This window comes from Macaca mulatta, chromosome 4, assembly GCF_049350105.2.
Source record: "Macaca mulatta isolate MMU2019108-1 chromosome 4, T2T-MMU8v2.0, whole genome shotgun sequence".
NCBI lineage: Eukaryota > Metazoa > Chordata > Mammalia > Primates > Cercopithecidae > Macaca > Macaca mulatta.
In genome coordinates, this window is record NC_133409.1 from 113,518,315 (window position 1) to 113,533,400 (window position 15,086).

The 15,086-nt window shown below is 34.5% G+C and overlaps 1 protein-coding gene across 1 annotated transcript in view; it reads right to left on the reverse strand.

Annotated features, from left to right (window-relative positions):
* Positions 1-15,086, reverse strand: part of RIMS1 (regulating synaptic membrane exocytosis 1) — a 491,022-nt gene that overhangs the window by 270,165 nt on the left and 205,771 nt on the right. Inside the window, exon 4 of the mRNA XM_077999766.1 lies at positions 13,132-13,143. Within this exon, the coding sequence (XP_077855892.1) occupies positions 13,132-13,143 (12 nt within the window). The remainder of the gene's footprint in view (positions 1-13,131; positions 13,144-15,086) is intronic.

The following is a 15,086-nucleotide window of genomic DNA, read 5'->3' on the forward strand; positions in this document are numbered from 1 at the left end:
GATTTTCAACCACATGCTGTCAACTTTATGATGTATAGAAAATCACTAAACTTCTATGGCCTCACTTTTCTTATATACCTATAAAGAATTTTGCCTGTAATAACTAATATGACTCCAGTGTGAATAAAATTCCATGAAATAATGCATATTAGAAACTACTCTGTATACATTTAAAATAATACACAAATTTAAAAACAAATTATAAAAGTATATTTTTGACTGACTTACATTTACTACATTGTGTCAAGTCAAATTCTAATTTCCTCATTTTCTCTTATCATCACAATATCTTACTTCACCAATGACAAAGTAGCTACAGTTCAACAATGAGTTTCTACAATTGAAACCTTTTTCTCTTTAAAATAATTTCAAGATGCACTAGAGAATAATTACTCAATGTTCATTTGATGTTTGACATAATTATAGTTCATAAAACAGTCCCATTATTAAAAAATGAATATACTATAGATTACATTATTTGTGTCTTTTAATGTGTTTTAGGGCAAAGAGTGAAATGATTAAAAAGTGGCTTGCATACAGCATTTATTGCATAGGACCAACCACTAATTGAGAATTCTATATTTTTCTCTGATATTTCAATATCATTTGCATTTTTGGTGTGTATTTTCCCATTGCAGTCACTAGGATACAAACTCATTGAATTTCACGAATGCATGGTCAGCCCAGTGAGAGTTGAAAATATTAAGAATTAAAGAGGAAAAAACACTTGGGGTTTATTAGAAAGAAAATAAAAGTACTAAAGTAATATTTGAATATATTTACCAAAAAAGGAATTTTTAATTATTTTTTGCTGCTTATTCTAGAATTCAAAAGAAAGTTTAAAAATTAATCATGTAGAATGTCAACATAAAAGCTAGAAGTTATTCAATTGGCAGAGGGCTACTACTCTATTCAAGGCCTTCCATTATTTTTCCAAAAGTTCAAATTTATCAAAATTACTCAACAGAGTTTCAGTTCAAAAACACAATTTCCTAATCTTTCAAATGCTATGTAAGTATAAAAATAAGAATAAAATCTAGACATATTCCATGATACAAGGATGGATATCATTAATAAAGTAGAAGCCTTGAGAAAATTTTGGAAGTTATGGAGATGAGAATCAAGCCTAGTAAAACAATGGTCAATCCACGATCCAAGACAGATGAAGGGAAACCTTTGAAGTAAACAGGTTTTCTCCAGAGATCCCTAAATTAAATGACACATGATCCTAGAGTAAGGACAGACCAAACGGGAGGTGTAGTGGGTAAGGGCAGAAAAAGCCTTTAATAACTATACCATGACTCTGCACACTGCCCTGTGGCTGCAAATTTCATTTATTTCATTACCTTTCCATTTCAAATATAGCATACCAGGTACAGCAGGGCTTTGCCTGTTGGAATTCTCAAGGTAGAGGGATTGTGCCAATTGAGAGGTGATACTTTGCCCCAGTAACATGAAGCTGACTCCACAAACTCAGAAGTCAAACACTTCTCAACATTCATCACATATTTCAAGTGCCTACCTGTGCCAGGCAAGGTTGCTGGCACTGAGAATACTACAAAGTTAAGATCCCCCTTTTCTACAGAGCTGGCAATGAACAAAGAAATAGATAGATATGTATTTCACAGGGTGAAGTACTATGGAGAAAAATCAAACATGGTAAAAAGAAAGGATGTTCTATGGTTGGGCTGTGGCTATAATTTTATATGGAGTAATTATAGTGGGCCTCTTTGATAAGGTAATGTTTGAACAGAGACCTGAAGAGAGTTTGGGAGTGAGAAGTGGGAATAATGTTCCAGGAAAAAAAAGAGTTATGCTAGGAGCCTGAGGCAGGGTTTTGTTTAGTATGCACTAGGACCAGGAAGAACACAGTGAGCAGAAGGTAGCAGGCAGGTAGGACAGTGACAGGAGATGATGTGTGTATGTGTAGAGTACAGATGATGCAGGGTGTTGGGTATAATTGTAGTGTCTTTGCTTTCACTTTGGATGAGACGGGAAGCCACTGGAGGGTTCTGAGCAGAGATGTACATGGTATGGTCTGGTTTACACATTCAAACAATTATTCTCACTCAGATTTGTCTTTGGGAGTGGGGTGGAAGATGAGGTGTTGAGGAGGAAAGGTCAATTAGGGGTTCAATGCAATAAACCAGACTAGAAGGTGTCTTGAACCAGTTTGACGAAAGTGGAGGTGGTAAGAGGAGGTTGCATTGTGGATATATTTTGAAGACAGAGCCAAATTCCTGATGAATTAGATGCGGAGGGAAGAAAGGCCAGGAGGATTCCAAAGTTTTTAGTTTTGTTAACTTTAATGATGTATTAGTCATTTACTGCAATGAAGAAGGCCGAAATAAGCAGGTTTGGAGAGCTAAAGCAGGGATTGGGTTTTACATGTTAAATTTGAGATGCTTATTAAACATCTGCTAATATATTTGGCTACCAGGCTGAAGCCTCTTTGGTGGTCTCACTATTTACTAGGACAATTAGAACTCTGTTATAGATACTTGGAAGTTCAGAGGTACCTCCAGAGGCTGGAGACAAGTGTGATCCATGGGACAGTTGGAGGGAAAGAAATCTGAATCCCCTGAACAGTACTGAGGACGCTACCAAAGGAATGCAGACTAGGAATGCTAGAGAGGGAGTGGCCCAGAGAGAGACCTCTCCCAGAAACCCCGCCCTGAACTCCCTGCTACCTGGCATCCTACTCGTTGCCTCATTCATAGACTTTTCAAGAAATGGACAGATGGGACTCATAGAAAAGTAAAACTCTCCTCTTTATCTAAAACTAAAATTTAGAAGAAGATCAATATAAAATTCCAAAAACGAACCAATGGATGAAAACTCAAAAAACTGGAACTTTACTGAGGAATCAGAGCAAATGTTTCTCTGAGAAACGGCCATATTATACAGTATTATAAGAATTTGGGAAAATTACATTAAAAAGAAAACTGCAATTCATATTTGTAAGGGGTTATGAGAAGACATTTTTTCCATGAAAACAGGACAACATGATATCACAAAATTTTGTTTTCAGGTCATTCAAATTTACCTGGATGAATAATCATGTAAGCGTAGCTTTGAGATTTTGAAAAATATTACTAATGGAAGGTGGTGAAGATGATGAGAAAAAGTATGAGAAGGTAGGTACAGATAATTCAACATACATTGGGTAATAGAAAGGAGAGGTCAAAGTAGATAGGTGAGAAACAATGATCAAGGCTAAAGAAAGGCATGCCTACAGATCAAAAGAACACACAAAGAACTAAGCAACTTTAATAAGACACTGCCAATTATCTATGTCTTTAAACATTTTTTTTTCTTTTATCTTGAATACAAAGAAACATTAAAGACATCCAAAACAGACTCATCAAAATTACTTTGCTTTTTAAAGAATAGTTTTGAGGTGGAAACATAAGAAGTGCTAATATACAATTTCTTTATTTTAGACACTCCCTATTGCCTTTTATATACCATATCCACAAATTAATCTTATGATCACAACTTTTACTCTTCACTAAAAACTGAAACTTTAGTTTTAAAATTTCAAAGATAGAGGAAAAATCGGATCAAATATAGATAGGGAAAAATGAGATACATTTACTTGTAGTTAACCCACAGTGAGGACAGGAGGATAATCTTTTGTTTCCTCAATCTCCATGAAAAGAGAGAACTTTAAATAAAAAATAAGAGAACATATGATCCTGGTACATAATAGAAATGAAATACTAAGTTAGGTGACAGTATTGTTTTGTTTCTTAAAATAGTTCAGCGGTGATGATGTGGTCAAAGAATAACAATTAAAAACAATGGAACTGGGCAACGCCCAGTGGCTTACAACTGAAATCCTAGTGCTTTGGGAGGCAGAGGCAGGAGCCCACAATTCCAAACCAGCCTGGGCAACATGGTAAAACCCCAGTCTCCACACACACATGCACACAAAATTAGCCAAGTGTGGTGGTGGGCACCTGTAGTCCCAGCTGCAGGAAGCCAAGATGGCCTCAGCCACGTCAGTCTCAGCTACAGGAGATTCACTTCAGTCCCAGTTAGAGAAGGTTGAGGTAGGATGACAGCCTGAGCCCAGGGAAGTCAAGGCTGCAGTGAGCCCTGCAACAGAATGAGACCCTGTCTGAAAAAAACAAAACAAAACCAAAAACAAACAAACAAACAAAAAAAAACAGAATGGAACTGGGCTGATAAGAGCAAATGCTAAGGCTGTTGTGGAATCTCTGATATAAACACCACAGGAATTAGGCCTTGTGATCAATCTAGTGTTTGAGAAAGACATGCCTAATAAACATTAGTTTCTAAGAATGATTTACTGCAACTACACTATTAACATTTAATATACATATAATATGTCAGAATTGAAATGAACCTATTTCTTCTCTCATTTAATTATGGCCAGCCAGTTTTCCCAGCACCATTTATTAAATAGGGAATCCTTTCCCCATTTCTTGTTTTTGGCAGTTTTGTCAAAGATCAGATGGTTGTAGATGTGTGGTATTATTTCTGAGGGCTCTTTTCTGTTCCATTGGTATATATCTCTGTTTTGGTACCAGTACCATGCTGTTTTGGTTACTGTAGCCTTGTAACATAGTTTGAAGTCAGGCAGCATTATGCCTCCAGCTTTGTTCTTTTGGCTTAGGATTGTCTTGGCAATGCAGGCTCTTTTTTGATTCCATAAGTTGCTTATCAGCTTAAGGAGATTTTGGGCTGAGATGACGGGCTTTTCTAAATATACAATCATGTCATCTGCAAACAGGGACAATTTGACTTCCTCTTTTCTTAACTGAATACCCTTTATTTCTTTCTCCTGCCTGATTGCCCTGGCCAGAACTTCCAACACTATGTCAGACTAACAGCAGATCTCTCAGCAGAAACTCTATAAGCCAGAAGAGAGTGGGGGCCGATATTCAACATTCTTAAAGAAAAGAATTTTCAACCCAGAATTTCATATCCAGCCAAACTAAGTTTCATAAGTGAAGGATAAATAAAATCCTTTACAGACAAGCAAATGCTGAGAGATTTTGTCACCACCAGGCCTGCCCTACAAGAACTCCTGAAGGAAGCACTAAACATGGAAAGGAACAACAGGTACCAGCCACTGCAAAAGCATGACAAAATGTAAAGACCATCTATGCTAGGAAGAAACTGCATTAACTAATGAGAAAAATAACCAGCTAACATCGTAATGACAGGATCAAATTCACACATAAAAATATTACCCTTAAATGTAAATGGACTAAATGCTCCAATTAAAAGACACAGACTGGCAAATTGGATAAAGAATCAAGACCCATCAGTGTGCTTTATTCAGGAGACCCATCTCATGTGCAGAGACACACATAGGCTCAAAATAAAGGGATGGAGGAAGATCTACCAAGCAAATGGAAAACAAAAAAAGGCAGGGGTTGCAATCCTAGTCTCTGATGAAACAGACTATAAACCAACAAAGATCAAAAGAGACAAAGAAGGCCATTACGTAATGGTAAAGGGATCACTTCAACAAGAAGAGTTAACTATCCTAAATATATATGCACCCAATACAGGAGCACCCAGGCTCATAAAGCAAGTCCTTAGAGACTTACAAAGAGACTTAGACTCCCACACAACAATAATGGGAGACTTTAACACCCCACTGTCAACATTAGACAGATCAACGAGACAGAAAGTTAACAAGGATATCCAAGAATTGAACTCAGCTCTGCACCAAGTGGACCTAATAGACATACAGAACTCTCCACCCCAAATCAACAGAATATACATTCTTCTCAGCACCACATCACACTTATTCCAAAATTGACCACATAGTTGGAAGTAAAGCACTCCTCAACAAATGTAAAAGAACAGAAATTATAACAAACTGTCTCTCACACCACAGTGCAATCAAACTAGAACTCAGGATTAAGAAACTCACTCAAAATCACTCAACTACATGGAAAATGAACAACTTGCTCCTGAATGACTACTGGGTACGTAACAAAATGAAGGCAGAAATAAAGATGTTCTTTGAAACCAATGAGAACGAAGACACAACATACCAGAATCTCTGGGACACATTTAAAGCAGTGTGTAGAGGGATATATTTTTTATGGGGAACAATCATACACTAGTCTGACACATAATTTAACAAAGTCATTGTAAAAAGTAATACAAGTTTTATTTTTATTTATTTATTTATTTTTTGAGGTAGAGTCTCGTTCTGTTGCCCAGGCTGGAGTGCAGTGGTGCAATCTAGGCTCACTGCAAGCTCCACCTCCCGGCTTCGCACCATTCTCCTGCCTCAGCCTCCCCAGCAGCTGGGACTATAGGCACCCACCATGCCCAGCTAATTTTTGTATTTTCAGTAGAGACGGGGTTTCACCGTCTTAGCCAGGATGGTCTCGATCTCCTGACCCTGTGATCCGCCCACCTCGGCCTCCCAAAGTGCTGGGATTACAGGCGTGAGCCACCGTGCCCGGCCGTGATGCAAGTTTTAACCATGTCTAAAATTAAAATAAACAAACAAACAATAAAAACAGCAACAAACAAAACAAGAAAAATCCCAACTACCGATCTGAGGCTTGACTTACTGCCCTACCTAGAAACTTCTCTGATACTGTCTGTCAAGTGCATCTTCTCCTTGTGATTGTCATTCCTGTTTTAGCTTGTGTTGAAAAACATTATAACTGCACATTGGCTCAATGACTGACATTGTTGGTCTTCTGTGTTTCTATGTAGTTTAAAAGACATGGACATTTTCAAATTCCGTAGAAGTAGTTGAAGAGTCATGAGGCATATTATTTTCTCCATGAAAGATTTAGTTTTCTACTCTTTCCCATATAATTTGCTGTAACAGCACTTTATTGGTCAATGAAAATACTTGATTGATTTTTATAAAAATTAAGTCTTTTATAATAAAGATGTTCATAAATTAAATGCACAAAATTATTTTTCCACAATTATAAAGTGATTCAAATGGATTACTTTCTGAAAACAAAACATTTGCAGTTGAAGCTTATGTATGAAAAAACTATTGCATATATACATATACATACAAAAACAAAATAAATTAGCCAATGAATAAATGTATTTGTTAAATGCCTTAGTAAGGCCATAAATAAAAACAAGGATTTTTAAAGATCTACATATCTAATTTCAAGTTGTGATTACAAGATTTAGAACATACTTTTAAAGTTTTTAAAGTAACTGCAAAACTAATAAATTTAGAACATATTTTCCCATATTTGAAAAATATCTTCAAAACTGCTTTAATAAATAGAATACGAGGAAGAGTCGTAGTCTAGTAGGTTTGTGGCTTAAAAGCCAATCGGCACGAGATGCTTTTGGCACTAAAAGGTTTGGTGGGGTGTTGGCTGAATTACTAGACAGTTGTCATCCCGAACACTAAGGGGAAATTTGAGGGAATTCTATTTATTCCTTAATACAACATTCCATAAAATTATTATGCATCAATATAGCATTATAGTCATACGATAAGTATACATATGCATACAGATACACATTTTAAGCTGAATTTATTAAATAATAAACTTGCAAAAGAAGGTGTTTATCTATGGCGTATTAACCATTTAACCTAATGTAATCTTAATAAAATTAAATTAAAAGTCCCTGAATGAATGAATAAATGAATGAGTTCATGTAACCCAAGGAATAGACTTTACTCTTAATTATAATAATTAATATTAGTGGCTGCTTGATTAAACAAATGTAAGCTTAGTGATGAAATGCAATTGAATTTTCTTGAATACAAATAACTTATATTAAAATGAACAGAAAGAGAGCATCTTGGCATGAATTACCAGGCAAAATGCATTTATTGAAAACAATGAGATAGTAATTTTGAAATAAAAATAATTATATATGAGACTACTGATGACAGCAAGCCAACAAATGAATAAATAAATGAATAAAAAAATGAATAAAAAGGCTGGTGTGGTGGCTCACACTTGTAATTCCAGTACTTTGGGAGGCCAAAGCAGGAGTATCACTTGAGCCCAGGAGTTTGAGACCAGCATGGGCAACACAGGAAGCCCCTATAACTACAAAACTTTAAAAAAGTTTTTTTAAAAATTAGCCAGGCACACCTGTGGTCCTAGCTGTTCTGAAGGCTGAGGTGAAAAGACGGTTTGAGCCTGGGAGGTTTAGGTTGCCATGAACTGTGATTGTGCCACGGCCATTCTAGTCTGCGTGATAGAGTGAGACCCTTTCTCAAAAGTAAATAACTCAATAAATAAATAAGTGCATGGATGGATTAACACAAAACTATGAAAAGTCTATTTGTGTAGCTCCAGACTGGTAATGTAAGGACCTCTGCAGATCCTTCTTCCCAGCAAAACCACTATAACTAATAAAAATTATTATTATTTTTTTAAAAACAGCCATTTAAAGTATCTGAAAATTGTCTGAAGTGTATACAGCAAATGTAGAAACATTTATTCAAGAAACTCTACTAAATTTTTATAAGAACACCAAGAGACTTGAGCCACAACCAGCTTCCTTTCTTCTCTGCTCCATGCTCAAGATGGAAATTATATTCTTGGTAGGTACAGCCAAGTGCATGGGCTCTCTCTCTCTCCCCAGTTCTCAAAGACTACAGTATCAGTCCCAGAATGAACAGCTACCAACATTTCTTATCCCCACTTCCAGCTCTATGGTTCAGAAGCTCCATTATAGGTAACTGCAGTGGAGTGGTCAGGGGCTCCCTGCCCATGAAATCTGTTGGATGGCAGGTATGAGGCGTATATTGAAAGTTGGGTGGCAGATGACAGAAAATCTGGTTGTCAGTATTTATGTGCCCCTGTTTGAATGCTACTGAAAACTCACTAGAGAAAATACATTATGCACCATGAAAGAATAGCCTTTTAAAGTAGGCACTTAAGTTTCACTGTTAATCTTGGACCTATGGCTGAGAGGTAAAACTGAAACTGCTAGTTCTCTTTGTGAGCTTAAAAATTAGTCATTTCAACTGGTCATAAAAATCTCTTACTTTTCATCCTAGGGATAGTTAGTCCAGACAGACAGATATTAAATTCCAAGTTACCTTAAATTTCAGAGTTCCTGTTCAGATTGACTTATACATATTAATAAGTACCTATATAATTCTAATTTAGAGAAATAAAGAATCCCCAGAGAAGAAAACACCGAATTTCTAATACTTTGACTATGTCTTTAAAAATCTCATTCTCAAGAAATTAGTAACCTAGAAGCATTTTTATGTATTAACAAAAGTTCACACAAACCAAATCATGGGAGATATCAAACAAGTTTGATAATTTTGGCTAAAAGAAGTTTTATGATAACCATAATGAGATACTACTTCATTTCCATGCAGTATGATGGCTCCTAATCAAAAAGACAGTAACAAACATTGACAAACGTGGAGAAATTGAAACCCCCATTTACTGCTATGCAGCTGCTTCGGGAAAATTTGGCAGTTTCGCAAAAGGATAAACATAGAGTTTTCATGTGACCCAGTAATTCCACTCCTAGATACATAAACATAAGATTTGACAATGTATGTTCACCAAAATATCAAGAATTTTGTCCATAGTCCTTAGCTTTGTGGAAGTTGTTTCTACCATAGCCCTTTCCTTATACTAGAAAAGGCTACTTTTCTATACCCTTGAGCAGCTCCCATAGTCCTACTGTGAATCCTTATTTAATACTGATTTGAAAAATTATAATTTATTGAAACAGATGTTATAACTGTACTAAAAGATGATGCAGGATGGTACAAAACCAAGACTAACCAGGACTTTGATAATATGCAATAGTACACAATATGCAATAATCATATGAAGTTTAAAGAATAGTAATGCTGAATGCAAGATGTTAAAACAGGCTAGCAAATCTCAAAAACAGGCTAGCAAATTTCAAAAATAGATTTGTAATAAAAAATTCACAGCTTTCTGAATTATCTTCCATAAAAGTTTCTGCAATGTGATGTTTTATTCCTCTCTAGGATAAGCTCAGCAAAACCAGACAACTTGTGAAATTTAATCACCCAAACTGCCAAATGAAAGTTCTCTTGATATATTCTAAACTTTTCTTATTGATATATTTATCTATATTTATAAACTTTCTATACAGACTTATGTTATTTTTCTGGGAAGAATTTCAAAGAGAACTTTTGTCAGAGAAATCTATCAAAACTTTCAGATGAAAAGAAGAAAACATAAAAGTGGGTCCAGGCAAACTCTTACAATAACTTTTTCAAAAGATTGAAGGTTGTAAATTAGAATCATATGCTTCATCATGCCAAGAGCTAAATATGGATAACTCTGAGAAGACTTTTCATAATAAGAAAAAATATTTAATGCAATCATGCAAATCATTTTAAAAATGGTTATTATTCTTTGTTGCCTTTAATGCTAGCCAGAGAAAAAACAAATCATCACTTTGATATTTAAAGAGTTGAGTCTGAGAGTAATGTTTTTTAAGCTGTTAAGAATCAACCATCCCACAGACATCACCTTATAATACAGCCAGCTTCAAATTCAGTTGGCACTGTACCATTCAAGCCAACATCCTGTTCCATCCAAGCCAATTCCCACCTTTTATAATCTTTCTATAAAATCATATTTATTTACTAACATATCATTTAGTATGATGTCTTAAACATCAATGGATAGTTATGAAAAACTAGTTGAAAAATTTTAACTTTGTCAATTTAGTGCCTTGTTATTACTTTGATATAAAAATTATTTTGTATATGTGATACTTAAAAGGTAGGTATGTTCAGCTTTCATATTTTGAAAGAATAAGAAAATAGTAAGGTTCTGTTTTTCAGAGTAATGCTAACATTTATTGTAGAATAATCTTAACTTATAAAACCTGACACTTTCTTTCTGAAAATATAGATTAACTAGAAACATAGCAAGTTCATTTTAGTTGCTATAGTCATCAACAAATCGTCCCTACTAAAAAAAAATAGTGATGAAAATTTACGGGAAATCCCCAAGGAATTAAATTTGCAGGACTCAATTCAGTTGGCTTAGCAGCAGCAAAGTGTTAAATATTATCAAGGGAGCTATCTAAATTCAATCCTCTGCCACCAAATAGTAAAACAAAGATAAAAGTAGTTTAAACAGGCTATGGGAAATTTTACAGTATTGCTATATATTTAGGCTTCAAGGAGGGCTTTTAATGAAGTAAAAAATATAATCATAATTTTGCCAAAGAGAGTATGTACTTGACAACATCATTTTCTTTTATCAACCATTACATATGTCCATTACAAAGTCATTCTTTATGACAGCAATTTTCTTTACAAGTAAACACAAAATCTTCCAAATTATTATTAGATATGATTTAGGCTGAGGATGAAGTTTTAAAATAAAATATTGCTGATATGGAAAATATGACAATACTTTTGCTGGACTTAACAAAGGAAATATTTATAAATTAGCTATTCTTAGGACTTCATATCACATACTCCTTTATTTTAATCACAGCTCTTCACCAATTTAACAGATCAAGTAGAATTTATTATTATTATATTGATCAAGATGAAGATTACCTTTAGAAAAGTTTTATTCACCCTTATCTCTCTTCTCTTTCCACCCATGCCAACACCACACACATATAAATTATGATTTCTCTACTAAAAAATAAAAGAGATCAGAGGAATAGGGAAAGAACCGGCAATGAAATATTTCATTTAATAGTCAGTTATGCTCTTTAACATGGCTAAGACAAAATGTGGCTTCAGTTTCCCTTGGCTAGAAAGGTCATTCATTGAACTCCTTCAATAGGCTAAAATGGTTTTTAAAGAAATTATGACAGAGTACTTAAAAATAAAGTGATAGATGTATGCATTCTAACCAAAGTGAAGAAAATAATTGAAAGTGATTATATTTTACAGGTCTTTCCACTCTATTTTTAGTCTGAGTCTACAAAACCCACCTGTATTCTCATTACACTATAATCATAACAAGCACAAATAACCTACCATTATGGGAAGTGCTGTCAAAGGGATAGTGAGTTTGGCCAGCCCTACAGGACAGCAGTTTAAATTTCATCACCAAATCTGCCTAAATGTCAGCATTATTTACTTATACTTTTACTCTTTAAAAGGAACTTAAAATTACCCACGTTTTGACTGTGGACTCATCCAAAGTAATAATATTGATAAAATTGGCATTATAATAATATCCCCTAAAATTATCCCACATACAATCAATGGCACAGGCAAAAATAAGTAGCAAAAATAGATTACCCTATATGATTTTTCAACTCTATTTCTTTTTCATAGAAAAAATTGATGAGCATATACTAGCATAAGCTTAAAAACACAGATTAATGTTCAATTTAATGTCATGCTTGCTAATTATGCACTGCAGGGTATCACATAAGCTATACAATTTTTGAACAAAGGCAGCTCAGTTGATATATTGAACCTGAAATACTCATTGTCTCAGTCTCATATTCGTAGATTAATGAGCTGTGAGGAAGTTGTAATTTACACCAAATGAAGGTGTATAGTATGTATACCAAGGAAAGGCTGACTGAAGAGTCTACTTGGAGCCTATCTTCCCAGGCACAAACAGCCTCTGTGGTTTCTACAGCTGATAAGAGTTAAAAGTGACCTTTTACTCTCCTAACAAGTTATTCATATGCACAGGAGAGAAGAAAAAGGCAAAATGTGGTTCAATATGACAACTCTGCTACTTGTGTTCTATGGAAAAACGATTATACTTTGGCCTCTTTACTTGCATTTGATCCATTCCCTCTATTAAGTGCTTTCCATTCCTTCCACAATAAAGTTTCAAATCACCTGCCTTTGCATGCTGAAAATGGTAGAGCCCATTAGAATTTATTGTTTCTGAAAGTAGTTGGAATAATCATCAAAACTCAGAGTTAAGCAGATAAATGAGCTTGCAATGATATAAATTATATTAAAATTTCACTGTCATCATGAACTCAAACTATCCAGACTTCATCTATTAATATCAAACTCTGTAATAGTCTTAAATGTTCATTTTTTTTTTCATGAGAACTGGAAATGAGCTCTTCCTAGTATATAATTTCTTTGTGAAATATAGTTATTCACAACACTAGGTGCAACATTCACTTAATAAAGTTCACAACAATACAAGAACAAATATTAGAAAAGAAAGTATGGATTCTAACCACTTTGTCCTCCTTTGGGAAAGCATCCAAGGAAGCAGGGTAGAGAAAGAAGAAAAAGAAGAGAAAAACAAAATTGAGCCATGTATTAATAAATTGGCTTTAAGAAAACAATTATGTGTTTCTTCAAAGTACTAAAGCACAACAATTTTGAAAAGTAAATGTTTACTCTCCCTAAAAATTAGTCATTGTTCAATCCTTCATTGAAAATGCCCATATTATGGGTCCTGCTATACGTTAGATATGAGTTAGGCAGAATAATTTCCTAAAATTTTAGAACTTGGATTAGTAAATCTAGATTTAAAATATTCTTCATAAAGAAGGTTAATTCACTACCACATGTAGTCTACCTATTATTGAAAAATATTTTATTAAAGTGCATAAAATTGTATGAATAATTTTGTCAAATTATTGTTAAAATATTGAGAGTCATAACTTGGGAAAATCTAAGAATGAGAAATGTTTGTAATAAATAAAAATGGGAAGAGAAATATGCTAACTATTTTGACTATAAACTATTCCACCGGCAATACTTATTTGTGCTACACATTTCAACATTTATGTTATAGAAAAAAAACAACTGTATACAGTGTTTTTGTCTTGTGTTCCAATTGAAATATCTTAAGATGTGTGCTTTCTTTTATTTTGTTCCTTTAAATATTTTTTCGAAGATTGGTTGGGTTTAATAAAGATGAACTACACTGGGCCTGAGTGTCCTCTCCAAAGCGTAAGTACCTCCTAGGTCAATTTTCTTTAAACACCCTCTCCTTTTTAAGACCTGATGACTTTAATATATCAATCATTAACTGTATTGCTATTGACTTGTCTCAAAGCTCTAATGGGAAGTTAAAAGCATTTAACAGTTGTGGGTGCTTAGCCAGCACTAGCACTCAGCTGATCTGCACCTCATTGTTCACTGCCAGCATCTTTTCAGACTGAACAGTGTCCTTACCACATGGGTTGTTAAATATTTTGATGTTGCCTCCAAGTTTTACCTGTAAGAATGTATTTCAAAATAGTGTATTAAAGAGCACTATAGAAGGGGAAGTTAACAAATAGATCTTACATACTTTCTATGTGCCAGATACAACCTTACTACCCAAGCTTATTTTAGAAAGCCTGTAAGGTGGCATATGAGGATGGCTTGTAACAAATCACTATTAGGAGAGGAAAATAAAACTTATGCAGTCATAAGAATGGGACCCTAAAGAAAGATTAAATATACATATCATAAAGATCTAGATTTTAATTATTTTTATTAAAATTTCATAACCATACAAGGTAAATATTACTATCTAGTTTTCATAGTAAAGAAACTGTTCAGAGAAGTTCATTATCTTCCTAAAGCCACAGAGATAGTAACAGTCTCGTCTTAAAGTATAAGATATATCGATCAGCCAGGCACAATGGCTCACACCTGTAATCCCAGCCCTTTGGGAGGCCAAGACAGACGCATCACCTGAGGTCAGGAGTTTGAAACCAGCCTGGTCAACATGGTGAAACTCTGTGTCTACTAAAAATACAAAAATTAGCCAAGTGTGGTGGCGGGCACCTGTAATCCCAGCTACTCGGGAGGCTGAGGTGGGAGAATCACTTCAATCCGGGAGGTGGAGTTTACAGTGAGCTGAGCACCACTGCACTCCAGCCTGGGTGACAGAGCAAGACTCTGTCTCAAGAAAAAAAAATAGATAGATAGATAGATAGATAGATAGATAGATAGATAGATAGATACATGATACTCAGTGTCTTAAGTCCATTGGAATAAATTTTAGAATATCTGACTTATAACTCAACTAGACTACTAAAGAATATAATGTTTATTGGGAGATTTGTTTTAAATTTAACTGTAATATGCAAATTAGAGAAATATCAAGAGGGCTTAAAGATTTCATGTTATTTTTAAACATGACCTTGTATTATATTATAATGTATTAATGATTAGATAATATGACAAATTC